This window comes from Lepus europaeus, chromosome X (genome assembly GCF_033115175.1).
Source record: "Lepus europaeus isolate LE1 chromosome X, mLepTim1.pri, whole genome shotgun sequence".
Classification (NCBI taxonomy): domain Eukaryota; kingdom Metazoa; phylum Chordata; class Mammalia; order Lagomorpha; family Leporidae; genus Lepus; species Lepus europaeus.
Genome location: NC_084850.1, coordinates 119,182,226 through 119,199,919, shown reverse-complemented (window position 1 = coordinate 119,199,919; position 17,694 = coordinate 119,182,226). Strand labels below are relative to the sequence as shown.

General features: G+C 37.5%; 1 protein-coding gene across 1 annotated transcript in view; it reads left to right on the top strand.

Moving 5' to 3' along the window:
* IL1RAPL1 (interleukin 1 receptor accessory protein like 1) overlaps positions 1-17,694 on the top strand; it is a 665,884-nt gene that overhangs the window by 123,811 nt on the left and 524,379 nt on the right. The window contains exon 4 of the mRNA XM_062183135.1: positions 6,713-6,866. Within this exon, the coding sequence (XP_062039119.1) occupies positions 6,713-6,866 (154 nt within the window). The remainder of the gene's footprint in view (positions 1-6,712; positions 6,867-17,694) is intronic.

Genomic DNA, 17,694 nt, shown 5'->3' with positions numbered 1-17,694 from the left:
CCAAATGGATCTAACAGATATCTACAGAACATTTCATCCTACATCTAAGGACTTTACATTCTTCTCAGCAGTACATGGAACCCTCTCTAGGATTGACCACATACTAGGCCATAAAGCAAGTCTCAGCAAATTCAAAAGAATTAGAATCATACCATGCAGCTTCTCAGACCACAAAGGAATGAAATTGGAAATTGGCAACTCAGGAATCCCTAGAGCACGTGCAAACACATGGAGATTGAACAACATGCTCCTGAATGAACAATGGGTCATAGAAGAAATTAAAAGAGAAATCAAAAATTTTCTGGAAGTAAATGAGGATAACAGCACAACATACCAAAACCTATGGGATACAACAAAAGCAGTGTTAAGAGGAAAGTTTATATCAATAGGTGCCTACATCAAGAAATTGGAGAGGCACCAAATAGATGAGCTTTCAAGTCATCTCAAGGATCTAGAAAATCTGCAGCAAACCAAACCCAAACCCAGTAGGAGAAGAGAAATAATTAAAATCAGAGAAGAAATCAACAGGATTGAATCCAAAAAAACATTACAAAAAATCAGCCAAACGAGGAGCTGGTTTTTTGAAAAAATAAACAAAATTGACACCCCATTGGCCCAACTAACTAAAAAAAGAAGAGAAAAGACCCAAATCAATAGGATCAGAGATGAAATGGGAAACGTAACAACAGACGCCACAGAAATAAAAAGAATCATCAGAAATTACTACAAGGACTTGTATGCCAGCAAACAGGGAAATCTATCAGAAATGGACAGATTCTTAGACACATACAACCTCCCTAAATTGAGCCAGGAAGACATAGAAAACCTAAACAGACCAATAACTGACACAGAAATTGAAACAGTAATAAAGGCCCTCCCAACAAAGAAAAGCCCAGGGCCAGATGGATTCACTGCTGAGTTCTACCAGACATTTAGAGAAGAACTAACTCCAATTCTTCTCAAACTATTCAGAGCAATCGAAAAAGAGGGAATCCTCCCAAATTCTTTCTATGAAGTCACCATCACCTTAATTCCTAAGCCAGAAAGAGATGCAACATTGAAAGAGAATTACAGACCAATATCCCTGATGAACATAGATGCAAAAATCCTCAATAAAATTCTGGCCAATAGATTGCAACAACACATCAGAAAGATCATCCACCCAGACCAAGTGGGATTCATCCCCGGTATGCAGGGATGGTTCAACATTCGCAAAACAATCAACGTAATACACTACATTAACAGACTGCAGAAGAAAAACCATATGATTCTCTCAATAGACGCAGAGAAAGCATTTGATAAAATACAACACCCTTTCATGATGAAAACGCTAAGCAAACTGGGTATGGAAGGAACATTCCTTAATACAATCAAAGCAATATATGAAAAACCCACGGCCAACATCCTATTGAATGGGGAAAAGTTGGAAGCATTTCCACTGAAATCTGGTACCAGACAGGGATGCCCTCTCTCACCACTGCTATTCAATATAGTTCTGGAAGTTTTGGCCAGAGCTATTAGGCAAGAAAAAGAAATTAAAGGGATACAAATTGGGAAGGACGAACTCAAACTATCCCTCTTTGCAGATGATATGATTCTTTATTTAGGGGACCCAAAGAACTCTACTAAGAGACTGCTGGAACTCATCGAAGAGTTTGGCAAAGTAGCAGGATATAAAATCAATGCACAAAAATCAACAGCCTTTGTATACACAGGCAATGCCACGGCTGAGGAAGAACTTCTAAGATCAATCCCATTCACAATAGCTACAAAAACAATCAAATACCTTGGAATAAACTTAACCAAGGACATTAAAGATCTCTACGATGAAAACTACAAAACCTTAAAGAAAGAAATAGAAGAGGATACCAAAAAATGGAGAAATCTTCCATGCTCATGGATTGGAAGAATCAATATCATCAAAATGTCTATTCTCCCAAAAGCAATTTATACATTCAATGCAATACCCATCAAGATCCCGAAGACCTTCTTCTCAGATCTGGAAAAAATGATGCTGAAATTCATATGGAGACACAGAAGACCTCGAATAGCCAAAGCAATCCTGTGCAACAAAAACAAAGCCGGAGGCATCACAATACCTGATTTTAGGACATACTACAGGGCAGTTGTTATCAAAACAGCATGGTACTGGTACAGAAACAGATGGATAGACCAATGGAACAGAATAGAAACACCAGAAATCAATCCAAACATCTACAGCCAACTTATATTTGACCAAAGATCCAAATCTAATCCCTGGAATAAGGACAGTCTATTCAATAAATGGTGCTGGGAAAATTGGATTTCCACATGCAGAAGCTTGAAGCAAGACCCATACCTATCACCTTACACAAAAATTCACTCAACATGGATTAAAGACTTAAATCTACGACCCGAAACCATCAAATTATTAGAGAGCATTGGAGAAACCCTGCAAGATATAGGCACAGGCAAAGACTTCCTGGAAAATACTCCAACAGCACAGGCAGTCAAAACCAAAATTAACATTTGGGATTGCATCAAATTGAGAAGTTTCTGTACTTCAAAAGAAACAGTCAGGAAAGTGAAGAGGCAACCAACAGAATGGGAAAAAATATTCGCAAACTATACTACAGATAAAGGGTTGATAACCAGAATCTACAAAGAAATCAGAAAATCCACAACAACAAAACAAACATCCCACTTAAGAGATGGGCCAAGGACCTCAATAGACATTTTTCGAAAGAGGAAATCCAAATGGCCAACAGACACATGAAAAAATGTTCAAAATCACTGGCAATCAGAGAAATGCAAATCAAAACCACAATGAGGTTCCATCTCACCCCGGTGAGAATGGCTCACATTCAGAAATCGACCAACAACAGATGCTGGAGAGGATGTGGGGAAAAAGGGACACTAACCCACTGTTGGTGGGAATGCAAACTGGTTAAGCCACTATGGAAGTCAGTCTGGAGATTCCTCAGAAACCTGAACATAACCCTACCATACAACCCAGCCATTCCACTCCTTGGAATTTACCCAAAGGAAATTAATTTGGCAAATAAAAAAGCCATCTGCACATTAATGTTTATTGCAGCTCAATTCACAATAGCTAAGACCTGGAACCAACCCAAATGCCCATCAACAGTAGACTGGATAAAGAAATTATGGGACATGTACTCCATAGAATACTATACAGCAGTAAGAAACAACGAAACCCAGTCATTTGCAACAAGATGGAGCAATCTGGAAAACATCATGCTGAGTGAATTAAGCCAGTCCCAAAGAGAAAAATATCATTTGTTTTCCCTGATCGGTGACAACTGAGCGCCAAAGGGGAAACCTGTTAAGTGAAATGGACACTATAAGCAACAATGAACTGATCAGCTCCTGCCCTGACTTTAGATGTACAATGTAATACTTTATCCTTTTTAGTATTTGTTGTTGTTGTTGTTGTTCTAGTACTATTGGTTGAACTCAGTAATTAACACACAATTATTCTTAGGTGTTTAAATTTTAACTGAAAAGTGATCCCTGTTAAATCTAAGAGTGGAAAAAGAGAGGGAGGAGATGAACAATTTGGAACATGCTCAATCGGACTGGCCGCAAATGGTGGAGTTAGAAATGTGCCAGGGGATTCCAACACAATCCCATCAAGATGGCATGTACCAATGCCATCGCACTAGTCCAAGTGATCAATTTCAGCTCACAATTGATAGTTCTGATAGGTCTAAGAGTCAAAGAGATCACACAAACAAGACAAGTATCTGCTAATACTAACTGATAGAATCAAAAAGGGAGAGAAAGATCCAACATGGGAAGTGGGATACACAGCAGACTCATAGGATGGCAGATGTCCTAAACAACACTCTGGCCTCAGAATCAGCCCTCAAGGCATTCAGATCTGGCTGAAGAGCCCATGAGAGTATAGCAGGCATGGAAAGCCAAGATATCATGGAAAAAAAAAAAGACCTAAATGAATGATCTCTGTGAGTGAGATCCCAGTGGAAAGAACGGGGCCATCAAAGAAGGAGGTACCCTTCTCCGAAGGGAGGAGAGAACTTCCACTTTGACTATGACCCTATCGGAATAAGACCAAAGTCAGCGAACTCTAAAGGCTTCCATAGCCCTGGCAACTCATGACTAGAGCCTAGGGAGATTACTGACGTCATGAACAGGAGTGTCAAATTGTTAAATCAGCAACAGGCGTCACTGTGTACTTACACCCCATGTGGGATCTGTCCCTAATGTGTCGTCTAAAGCGAAGTGATGCTATAACTATTACTGAAACAGTATTTTTATACTTTGCGTTTCTGTGTGGGCACAAACTGATGAGGTCTTTACTAATTATATACTGAATTGATCTTCTGTATATAAAGAGAATTGGAAATGAAAAAAAAAAAACCTGGTGTTAAAATGGAAATGGCATAGAAAATTAATTAATTTGAAAAAAAAATTATGTAGGATCTCTGTCTTTAATGTGCTGTACATTGCTATTTAATGCTATAATTAGTAATCCAATGGTAGTTTTTTCACTTTGTGTTGCTATATGGGCAAAATGTTGAAATCTTTACCTAATATATACTAAACTGATCTTCTGTATACAAAGAGAATTGAAAATGAATCTTTACATGAATGGAAGGGGAAAGGGAGCGGGAAGGGGGAGGATTGCGGGCGGGAGGGAAGTTATGGGAGGGGGGAAGCCATTGTAACCCATGGGCTATACTTTGGAAATTTATATTCATTAAATAAAAGAAAAAAAAATCAGCAGAATAAAAAAAAAAAGAGTTGTCATTTGATAGTATCCCATAAATCTCCAATACTGTTTTTAATTAATTTTTTAAATTTCTTCTCCTTCTTCTTCTTCTTCCTTCTTCCTTCTTCTTTCTTCTTCTTCTTCTTCTTTTTTTTCCCCAATTGAATTATTTCCAAAGATGTTCCTTGTAGCACTGATATTCTTTCTTCTGCCTCAGCAAGTCGATTGTTAAGGCTTTCCACCATATTTTTTATTTGATTTACTGAATTCTTCATTTCTAACATTTCAGATTTATTTCTCTCTAAAATCTCAACTTCATAGTAAAAATTTTCATCATGTCATGTATGAATTTCTTTATTGTATTGCTTTTGAGTAATCCTGTGATTAATCTTTTGAATTCCATTTCTGGTATTTCATCAATTTCTTTATCTTCACATTCTCGTATTTAAATGTTGTTGTGTTCTTTGGCTGAGGGAATGGGGTTATAGTATCTTCCTTTTTGTTTCTTGAATTTATTCATTTATTTTTAAGCATTTGTGGAGATACTTTTTAATTTTTTTCCTCTAATGGATTTGGTGTTTGAATTATGCCTCTGTGGCTTAGTGGAATGTCTGCACTTTCAGTGAATATCCAGAGGTGTGTACTGTGTGTGTCCAGGGAGCTCCAGTCAGTACTCCAGGGTGGGGCAAGTATCAAGAATGACACACAAGTTAGATGTGGTAGATCTCCTCTTGTTAACAGAATGGGGGGAATGGTCACCTCTGTTGGTATGATCACCCCCTCACTTTCTCTCCTCCAAGGTAATCAGTGCAAGAGTGCTAGTCCCCTGTGGGTTCAACACTCATCCACAACATCGTGTGAACCACCCAAAAGATCTGCACAGTCCTCACTCCAAGCACAGGTCCTGGTGCAATGACCCATTCCAGGCAACCAGGGAGCTCTGAGCATGTAAAGCCACACACAGTGATTGCCAAGAGACCCAGATACACCCTATACCCTCTTATGCTGCCACAGAGTCCCCACAGTATCAGCACACAAGGCTCCCACAGCTGCTGGGTTCATTGGATCTGCTCCACCCCACTACCCAGTTTGGTCCACAGAAAGGCAATTGTTCCCTGAGCCAGCTGTCTGGGGGTGCTCTGCCTAAGCAGCCTGAGCCCTCAAGTGTGAGGTATATTCAGAGGCTGGGGCTACCTTCCGGTCTTACATAGGTGCCCAGCTCCCTGTCAGTCCTTCCAGCCAGGCTCAAAATTGGTGGGGACTGCAGATTTGTCCCTCTGTTAGAATCTCAGGATCACACATGTACACAAGAGCCACTGGCCAAATGTTGCCCTCTCCCTGCTGCTGCTGCAAGTACTGCTGAGAAGATGGTGCCCTGTCTCAGCCAGTTGCTGTGTGAACACACAAGGGCTTCCACAGCTGCCACTTTAGCCCAAACTGGAGCCTGCCCTCAGCTGGGTTCTGGGTGCCATGGTGAGGAGGATGGGTTGAGAAAAACGTGATCCTTTTACTTCTACTGGTTCCATGGGTACCTTCTAGCCCCTAGTACTCTAGGCCAGACTCATGCCATGCTCTCCTTCTAGCTATATCACCAAGGGTTGCTGCATTCTTGTCTCACCTCTGTCTCCAAGCTGGTGCCCTCTCTGGCTTTTAGCTGCAGGAGTCATGTTTTGTGTCCTTGTTTGTGCTGCACATCTGCACCTTCCACACGGGTCCACGGCATTCCTCTTCCTTCCATAGAATTTCCACTGTGGTTTTCTCTCTAATTCGCCCCGAGAGTGCACTTCCCATATTTTTTTTTTTTATCCCTAGGCTAGTGCAGCACATGGTTCGGCCATCTTGGAATCCCCAAAGAATCAATTTCAAACTCTTTAGTTTCTTTAAAACTTGAGAAGCTTTGGATTTAGTTATTTAAAGTACTTTTCTCTATTTTTCAGTTACTATGTGCATTACCAAAATTTTATGTTCTTTATTTAGGAATGTAGGACAAAAACATGGAGGCCGAGTATTGTATTCAAAAGAGATACCCTGCTTATACGAGAAGTCAGAGAAGATGACATTGGAAATTATACCTGTGAATTAAAGTATGGAGGCTTTGTTGTGAGAAGAACTACTGAATTGACTGTTACAGGTAATCACAATCTTCAGTATTTCATTTGCAAGAAATGCAATTACCATTTTAAGTTAGTTTTGTGCTGCATATTGATTTTTAAAATCTGTGCAATGAAAGAAGTACTTAACCAAATGCTAAGTGGTTTCCTATAGGTGAAATTTATTCATCATTTCTTTTAAACCATCTTGTGCTGAAATTTATTTGAAAGGTTAAAGAGGAGAATTATAATTAGGGAATTATAGAAATGTAAGCCTTTGAAAGTACCTGAAATAATGAGTTTGCAGTTTCAGGAAATTATGCTTATATTTTGTAGTGATATCAATTTTGGAAACATTTTACAGATTGGTGAAATAGAATATATGAAATCTACTCTGTCTTCTTCTTATCTTGCTCCAAATTTGAAAAATCACTTTTCCTTTTTATTCATCTATCACTTATGAGTCTGATATATGTATTATCATCAACTTGAAAATAGCATAATTTTAGGTACAGTCATAGAATAATTATGAGAGATGTGATGCATGGAATCATTCTCAGCTCTGGTTGCTAAGGTGAAAGGATATGAGAGCAGGATTCAGAACACAGCCTATGATCATGAATCTACAACTCAGTAGTCATATGACATTGATTGAATCAACACAGCCTTCAAAATATTAATTTCTTCATAGAGAAAATGGTAATGATTAAATGTACCTTGTTTATTTCATACGGTTTTTGTGAAGATAGAATGAGGTAAGACAATATGTATGAAAGTGGACTGCAAAGTGCAGAATTATATCCGAAAGTATATATATTTTTGTCATGTAGAAAATTGTATTAATATCTTTTATAACTTTAAAATTTACTTATCTAAAGTAGTTTGTGATAAAAGGGGGAGGGTAAATGAGAGCAACACTAGGATATTAAAGACATGATTCTCATATTATTGAAAGAGATTCTTGGTGGTGACTATTTTTATATGATTGCGTATTTGTGAAACATAGAAAAACTATAAAAAGGACATTAATAATTTTAAATTAAAATACTTTAATTCCTTCATTTGTGCATTTAAAATAGCTTCTAGTGTATCAAAATTGTTTTGTGGTAGTGACCTACATATTGTAATAATCAAATTCTGCTAAACTTTGAAATTATGATATACTTTTACTTAAAAATACTGACAGAAGTATGTGTGTCATTTAAACAAATAAGATGCTCTTTAGCAATGCCTTTGACAAATATACCACAAAGCAGCTGACACTTGTAATATATGATAGACTTGAATAGTAAATGAGTACTCAGTCTTTTACTTAGATTATGTACTTTTGGTAAACATTTTAATAGCTTGATTGTCAGTTTTGCTATGTATAATAGATCTCAGTATAGACAACTCAAATCAAGACTTTATCACTGTACCTCCCTGTATTTTTAATGGACCAGTAAAAAATTGTCTATACATAGTGAAATGTTTTTCTCTTTCTCTTTTTTTGCTTTCAATCTATACTGAAGTAGCTTTTGTAAGTATTAGGTATTGAGGCAAAGGAATTAAAAATATGAAACAAAAAGAGATTTTCAGAATAGAACTAGTATGTACCCCTAGTCTTCATTCCTCAGAGTATAGAATACTTGGCAAGCACGACCTTCTCCCTTCTATAAAGACTATGATTCTAAACTACTATGTAGTAGGAGACAATTAGAACTCAGTCTCATGCAAACTGGACCCTGGGACCCAAATGGTAACACAACTTATATAAGGTTATTTGGTAGACCCAAGAATATGAGTGGAACTCTTTTCCCCTGAATGCTTTCCAAGGTTACTATACTTCCCTAAGCCTTGTGCAAAATATTTCCTTTCCTTCATGTGAAAATGAAAATACTTAAGTTTTGATTACTAAGAAGTTAAACTTTAAATGAAACTTTTTAATCACCTGATTATCATGAATGCTTCCATTTTAAGTAGTGTTATCTATGACATTGACTTGGAAAAACAAATTACAAAGCAAAACTTGATTAAATGAGAAGATTTCAGAAAGTTCATAGAAAATATATACTTTTTTTGCATGAAAATTTTTTTCAAACATTTTTGCATGAAAATAAACATAATGTGTTTCCATATTCCATGAATTTTTGAAGTTCCCGTGTATAAAATTATGGGTAATGGGGAACTGCATTCCTAGAATTAAAAATTTATATTAAAATGCATTTTAAGAGCTAACAGCATATATGTTAAGAAGATGTATTATGTGTAACCTTGCTTTAAATGATGTGCTTCTTTAGCACATTTACTTAGTAGCCAAGTTGAAGAACAATTCCTTGAAACTAAATTATATCCCTCAGTAAAGCAACAAAAGTATGCATTTCCTGGAGGATGATGAGCATCACTGTTCTGTTGCTTGGCTTTCTGCACATCATTATCATATTGTTCTTAATGTAATCATTATGCAAACATGTTATTTAGTTATAGTGGAGCTGCCTTGGCTTATAATAAATATATATGTTGACATTCATTAAGATATTTTTTTATTAAAAGGAGATAATCCCATATGTGAACGAGAATTTTCTCACTAAACTTATAGTACAGGTACCTTAGTGAGTATATTCATAGTTTCTCCTTCCTATCACTTATAATGCTGTTGTCATTCATTTCACTTATCCATATGCTATAATCATTCAATAATATATTTTCACTGTTACTTTTAATCAGTTATCATTTAGATCAACTTAGAATAGGATAAATAAAATATTTTATTTTACCATCATTTGCTCCTTTTCTTGTACTCTTCTTTATGTAGATCCATGTTTCTAATCCTATACATTTCCTTTCTTCCTGAAAGATCCTCCTCTAATATTTCTTACAGTGATAGTCTAGTGGTAATAAATTCCCTCTTTTTGTAAGACATAGAATGCCTTTCTCTTTCCCTTTGAAGAATAATTTTGCTGGATATAGAATTCTAGACTGTGTGTGCAGGGGTGTGTGTGTGTGTGTGTGTGTTTTACTATTTTCAATATCCCACTCTATTCTTTTATTGCTTGTATGATTTTTTGGTATCAAGTTCACATCAATTCTGATCAGCACGGGAATTTTGACCTGCTCCGTTTCCGTCCTGGGCTGGTTCACCCCTCCTTAGGCAACCTGGTGGTCCCCCGCTCCAGGGAGATCACCATATTGATGCCGAACTTACTGCGGACACCCGATTGGCATAGCGTGCGACAGCCCAGAACTCCTGGACTTAAGTGATCCTCCGGCCTCAACCTCCCGAGTAGCTGGGACTACAGGCGTGTGCCACCGCGCCCGGCTCACATCAATTCTTATCCTTCTTCCTCTGTCGATATATCCGCCCTATATTCTTTCCAGAGTTTATCTTTATTTGTTTTTCCTATAGTTTGAGTATGGTAACCTAGATGTTAGTGTTAAGGGTATTTTATCCTGCTTGTCTTTTTCTGAGGTTCCTGTTTTGGAGTCTGTTATCAGTTTTGGAAATTCTGTGGTCATTATTATTTCAAGTATTTACTCTGGGCCATTCTTTCTTCTACATCTGGTATTCCAATTATACATATATTTATGCCTTGTGAAATTATTCCTCAGTTCTTGAGTATATTATTCTGCTTTTATCAACTTTGTCACTGCATTTGGTTGGTAAACTTTCTATTGACCTGCTACTTTCTTTCATTGGGTCAGTATAATGATGGGTTGATCAAAGGCATTCTTCATTTCTGTGGCAGAGTTTTCAATTTCTAGCATTGCTTTTTGATTCATTTTAGAATTTCAGTCTCTCTGCTTACATTACTCACCTGTTATTTCATGTTATCTACTTTCATCCACAGGAAATTAAACCTGTTAAAAACTGGTATTTTAAATTCCCTGTCTAATGATTCCAGCATCTGTGTCATATCTGGAGTCTTAAGCTCAATGGCTTCTGTTCTAAGTAAGCAATCTCAGCTATAACTCTGTGGATATCATCACTCTCCAAGTTTGGGAGTGGTGGTTTGCCCTGAATCCTTAATTCTCAAGAAAAGTTTTTAATATTCACATTTTTTGGCTTTTCCTTACTGTAACTTCAGAATGATAATTTCCAAGGTATTTACAATAGAAAATGAAACTAATAGGGGCAGTATGATTTTGAATTTTGGGTACTCAAATTCAAGAATTTAGGATAATGTCCGACCTAAATAGTCACTCAACAGATGTGAGTTCTTCAGTTATTTAATTAAATATCATTAACATTCCAGTTTAAATCAATTACATTTAAATTTTTTACAATTGTCAAAATAATACTCTTGACATTTGAAAAATAGAGAATGAACTCCCTTCTTCCAGACCTCAACTTCCACTTTTATTAATATTACTATTAACATTAAATCTTTTTATTTCCTACATTATATTGATGATTTGTATTCAACTTTAAGTCAAATAGGTTCATCTTCCTTGTTTTTAAGTCAAATACCTACCTGTTATTGGACGGTTTGATAAAATTACAAGGCTGAATTTTCACATTAAGATGCTTCATATTCATGGCTGGCGCCATGGCTCACTAGGCTAATCCTCCACCTGTGGCGCCAGCACCCCGGGTTCTAGTCCCGGTCGGGGCACCAGATTCTGTCCCGGTTGCTCCTCTTCCACTCCAGCTCTCTGCTGTGGCCCGAGAGTGCAGTGGAGGATGGCCCAAGTGCTTGAGCCCTGCACCTACAATGGGAGACCAGGAGGAGGCACCTGGCTCCTGGCTTCAGATCCGCGCAGTGCACCAGCCGTAGCGGCCATTTAGGGGATGAACCAACGGAAGGAAGACCTTTCTCTCTGTCTCTCTCTCTCTCTCTCTCACTGTCTATAACTCTGCCTGTCAAAAAAAAAAAAAAGATGCTTCATATTCAGACAGTTGTTGCAGTACTGTTGGTCAAGCCACTGCTTAGGATGGCCCCATCCCTTATCAGAATATCTTTGAGTCCCTACTAGTCTACCATTATTCTTGCTTCCTGCTAATTGGCATGGGAACGCAGTAGATGATAGCCAAAATAATTGGGTCCCTGATACCCATTTGTAAGACTTAGATGGAATTCCTGATTTCCAGTTTCAGCCTGTCCCAGCCCTGGTTGTTCTGGTCATCTGGGGGAATGAACCAGTGGATGAAAGATCCTCTCTCTGCGTGTATGTATGTGTGAGTGTGTGTGTATCTCTCTCTCTCCCTCTTTCTCTGTTTCTCTACCTTTTAAATAAATAAATAAATATTTTTCAAAAGATGTCTCACATTACTTTTTAACATGCTATCCCAGTCTATTGAGATATGTTTTGTTCTTTGTATTCCTCCAGATTAGCTTCTCTTTCCTAATTAAAAAAAAAAACTAGATTTTTATTGGAAGTATCTGTGTTTTGATTAAAATAATTGTTTAAAATGTTATATATAAAAGGTCTTATATAAAGCAGTGGAGAGGCCGACACTGCTGCATGATGGGTTGAGTCTGTGATGCAAGCATCCCATATGGGTACCAGTTAGAGTTCTGACTGCTCCAGTTCTGATGCAGCTCCCTGCTAATGCACCTGGGAAAGCGGTGGAAGATGGTCCAAATGTTTGACCCTGATCTCCAATGTGGGAGACCCCAATGAAGCTCCTAATTCCTGGCTTCAGCCTGGCACAGCCCCAGCCATTGCAGCCATATGGGGATTGAACCAGTGGATGGAAGATCTCTCTCTCTGTGTCTCTCCTCTTTCTTTAAGTCTGTTTTTTGAATAAACAAATAAATCTTTAAAAAAAGAAAGCAGTGGAACATGCTATTACATACTTCTGTTTTTTCCTGGAATGTGTCATTCACAGGCACAGTTTTTCTCCCTGCTAAGAAATCCAGAATCCATCTCATGTGTCTTCACTCATTACTTTTAATTTGGTAGTGAAATATAATAAACAAATTATATAAAATATAAACACACAGGTATCATGTTTTCCAAAGAACTCACCAAGGTGAAGAAACAGGGAAATGTATGCACCAAAGAAGCCCCATGTGTGTCTATCTAATTATGAATCCTTTCTCCCTACTAGATTCTGCACTACCAGCTGGTGAATATGTGAGATTTACGGTATTTTTTCTCAGGTTTTAAAAACTTACTTATTTATTTGTTTTTAAAACAGAATGACACAAAGGGAGAGAGAGGGATCTCACACTACTTCACTCCCCAAAATGCTACAACAGCTGGAGCTGGGTCAAGCTGAAGCCAGGAGTCATTAATTCCGTTCGGGTCTCCCACATGGTGGCCAGGGGCCAAAGTAGTTGGGCCAACATCTGCTGCCTGCCCAGGTGGATTAGCACAGAGCTGGATCAGAAGTGAAGTAGCTGGAGCTAGAATTGGTGTTCCAGTAGGCTTAACTCAAGCACAACAACACCAATCCCATATTTCTTTTTACAGTGCATCAGATCTAAACAATATAGCTAAATCTTGCCTGTTCTTGAAACTTATAAATTATAAACTTATAAATATATAAACTTATAAATTATATATTCTATTGTCTGGCTTCTTTGACCTCAAATATGTGCTTTATATGTTTGTTATTCATTTTTACTTGAGAGATGCAGTGACAGAGAGAGGGAGAGGAAGGGTGGGAGGGAGGAAGGGAGAGAGATCTTCCATCCTGTGGTTCACTCCCCAAATCCCTGCTACAGCCAAGGCAAGGCCAAGCTGAAGCCGGGAGCCAGGAAACCCTTCTAGGTCTCCCACATGTATGGCAGAGACTCAAGTACTTGAGATATCAAGTATTTGAAATGTGATCTGATATTAACTTCTGTTTGGGGTTTGCAGCAACTTCTTGTACTTTAATATTACTAGATAAGAATGTGAAAATATTCAACTTCATACTGATGTAAGTTGGCATATCTTTGGTTTCTGTGCACCAAACTCTGACAGCTATGCTATAACTTAAACCCTAGCCCTGTGCCTGATTATTTGTTGGAATATGAGTATGGAGAAATCCTGTCCAGACGTGATCAGTAAGAGACCTAGCGGGACTGGCATTGCAGCATAGCAGCTTAAAGCATTGTTTGCAATGTCAGCATCTGGTATCAGAGTGACTGTTCACGTTCCAGCTATTCCACTTCCAGTCTAACTTCTGCTGATGTGCATAGCAAGGCTACAGATGATGGCCTAGGTAACTGTCCTCCCTCCCCCACCCCTGCCACATGGGAAACCAGGATGCAATTCCTTGCTCCCAGCTTAGGCCATGGCTTGCAGGCATTTGAAGAGTGACTAGCAGATAGAAGATTCTCTCTCCTCTCCTCTCCTCTCCTCTCCTCTCCTCTCCTTTCCTCTCCTTCTAATAAATAAATCTTTATTCCAAAGTAAATGAATTCTCCTTGGTTCTTCTGAAAATAGAAATTATGTAGGCCAGAAAAAAAAACCCAGACATTAGTACTGGTAAATAGTTGAATTTACTTGTTTGTTCTAAGAAAAAGAAATCTGCGTTAAATAGCTTTTTTCAGAAGTATAGATGAAACTACATATTTGTTTTGTCTGTTTAGTTCTTATTTCTCCTTATGGCCTGACCATTTTTCTATACTTTTCAAAAGAAAGCTTCAAAACTAAGTAACAATGTTTCCATCATAAAGTTTGGAAATGAGTCAGATCAGTTGAAAAGGCTTTTAATTTCCAGGACTGGATCGAAGAGTGAAGTAATGACAACAGAATAGATTGTGAAATTGTTACATCCGAAAAAAAATTTCCCAACTAAATGTGAGAGTCAGCAAGAACAGTGAGGAAGTGAAGAAAGAAAATCTGACTGCAAAAAAAGCAAGCAGTAGGAACGAGGCAATTGCTACAAAGATGTGATAATTTTAGTATCGTTTTTGTACTTGGTATAACATTTTTAACAGAGTTAATGTAGCAGTATATTTAAACTGCCTTCCAATCAACCATAGGCTGAATTTATGCTCTCAGATGGTACATCTTCATCCTCTTTTTATGGATGAGGAAGCTGAGGCAAAGAAAGGCTAAGTGGCCTTATCAAGGTCACACAGCATCATAATGACAAATTTAGGAATAAAATGTAATTCCTTGAACTTCAGTCTGTGATTTACTCCCCTGGATAATTAATAGTGACGCATTGTAGTTTTCATATTAGCTCTGCTGATTGCTATGAAAGATTTATCTTTTAAGTTCAACTGAAACACATTTTACTGAGACCTTTAATTCTTATGCCACTGATGTAATTAAATGATGTATTTGTGGTCTGGCCCAAGAGTAGAGTGATTGCTTCTATTTTTTCTCTTTCTTTTTTTTTTTTAATGATATATTTTATCTCCCCTTTAAAAAAAAATACTCTTGTTGGATTGCTTCATGGATTCAAATGTACTTAGTGTAGCAAAGCAAGAATCGATGAAATTGACAATAGGGGCGTATCTTTCCAGACTTCATTCTGTGTTTGCTAAACATACCTGGATCAATGCCCACAGCAACCATCTTGTATATTATTTTTGGTAAAATGAAGTGTATTAATTGTATCTTATAAGTAAAAATCCATCATATATTACAGCTGAAAAAAATTCTTTAATTCAAACTTTTGAGTTAAGACAGTAAGACTCAGTATAATGAAATTCAGTTTAATAAATTTGGCCAGGTATTTGTGATTCAGTCCCTGGAGCAAAAACTCTCCCTTATGAGTAATTTCTAATGATAACCCTCCTGAAAGAACTGACACTAATTATCTTAATTTACTTTTTTAATCTCAGTATATTGAGTGGGATGTCCAAAAATATCTGAGTCAAGTAAACATGTAATGTCGAGGTATGATAACTTTCAGTATAAAAAAACATAATGTTTTTATGATTAAGCAGAAAAATAAATATATTTTAGAACATATTGATAGCAAGGTTGGGATGTGCCATTTCTGGCCATGGAGAAGATAAGATGTGTACTGGGAGGAATTTCATTAATAGAAGCAATAATAAATATTAATGAGAATAGATAACATCTACTACATATTTACTATGTGCTTGAATCTGTTTTAAGTTGATATTAGTAATAAATTATTTAATTTGTATAACTTCAGTATATTTACCCCTAAGAAGATTTCCAATGCTTGGTAAGAGTGTTGGTATTGTCATTCCCAGTAGCCAAGAGATTGGATTTTAATGGTCACTTGGAATAAAACTAGAATTGGGACCTTAAAAGGTGAACAGTTGTATTTAAAGATCCAAGATAAATAAAACAAATATTCTAGAATGGGTACTATGAAAGTGAAGTGGGAAAACTATGGCCACTGTCATGGGAAGAAGATGAACCAGTTTTCCTGCTTTGGCCTGAGCCACTCAGTTTTTTTAAAGGATCCTATTAATCCATAGCCCTATGTGATTGGGTGTTTGGATTTCTATTGCTTATATGAACTAAAAGCTCTTAAGTAAAAAATAACATAAAGATGAAAGGAGATTGGTAATACCTCTGAGCAGTATAAAGCAAAATTTCTAGAGGAACACAACTTCACTACATACTGCACAAGAGTTCCATGCATTAATCCACACTGAAGACTGCAGGATGAAAAAGGATGTGATTAGCCCTGGGAAAGTGTCTGAGGAAAAAGAAATACAAAACAGGCTAGGATTTCTGTTTTATAAAACTTACAGATTCTTTTGATATGGGCCCTAAGCATTAACAGCGTGGCAGATAGATGAGAGGCAAAATGCTTTGTTACTCGGAGTTCCAAACAACAGGCTGCCAGACAGGGATATAGGAAGGGCTGTACCCAGGACAGAGTAACTGGAGCTTCAGAGGCCAGCTTATATGTGACAAGTGGTCTAAGGTTAATTAGGTTTCAGGGACTCCCTGTAAATTGTCTGACTTGAGTAATTGTGTGGGCTCAAGGGCACTGAGCTCTAGCTGCCTAACCAAGGGCAATATGTGTGCTGGTATATGGAGGTCCGGAGTATGAGAGCCTGATACGGGAAGTGGTGGGGGTACTGGCTTTACTGGACTGCTCAGTAAGAAAAACTAGGGCCTGAGTTAAGACAAAATTTAACAACTAAGTCATTGTGCACTCTAGGAGGCAGCAGGTAATGGCTCCAGTACTTTCTTCCCTGCTGCCCACATAGGACATCTGGGTTGCGTTTCAGACTCCTGGCTGCCAGTTGTGGGGATTTGGGAAGTGAACCAGAAGCTGAAAGATCACTTTCCGTCTTTCTCTCTGCCTTTAAAGTGGAAATAAAAACACAAATAGATAGTGACAGGAAGTAGGTAAGTGATTGCTTGAGGCTAAGAGGAAAGATAGGCAAGGGGAAGAGTGAAATGAAAAAATGACTACTGATGAAAGTGGTGAAATATCCTGCTATTGATAGTGGTGATGTTTGCACAATTCTGTGGATACACTAAGAACAGTTGAATCATACACTTATTGAGTAAATCTTATACAATACATTATTATCTCAATAAATAAAGAAGACTAGAGTAAGACAACATTTTAAAAAACTGTATCACTTCCCTAAGAATGCTAGCTATCATAAATATAGGCTATAAATTAACTATGCCTAAAGTTACAAGTGACATTTGGAAAATCTAAAATAATGCTATTTTTGATACACAAATGCATAAATATTAAGAACACTTGCTCAGCAAGACTTCCTACTCTAGACCTGATATTTTTTGGAACTGATTGGATTTTCTGGCCACCTTTTGGATGTTCTATTGTTGCCTGACAGATCATTAGCAACAGCTAGCCTTTAATTTCTTGCAGCTTTTTTTTGACAGCATTAGATTTCAAGTTACTGAGGAGGTACTCATTATAATAACCCTACCAGAGCACTCCCATGAATTGCTTGCTTCTGAGAAATGGCACAGTCGGGCTTTTTCCTAATGTAGGTGTTAGAGCTCTTCTACTTTCAAGCTTGCTGACCACTAGTT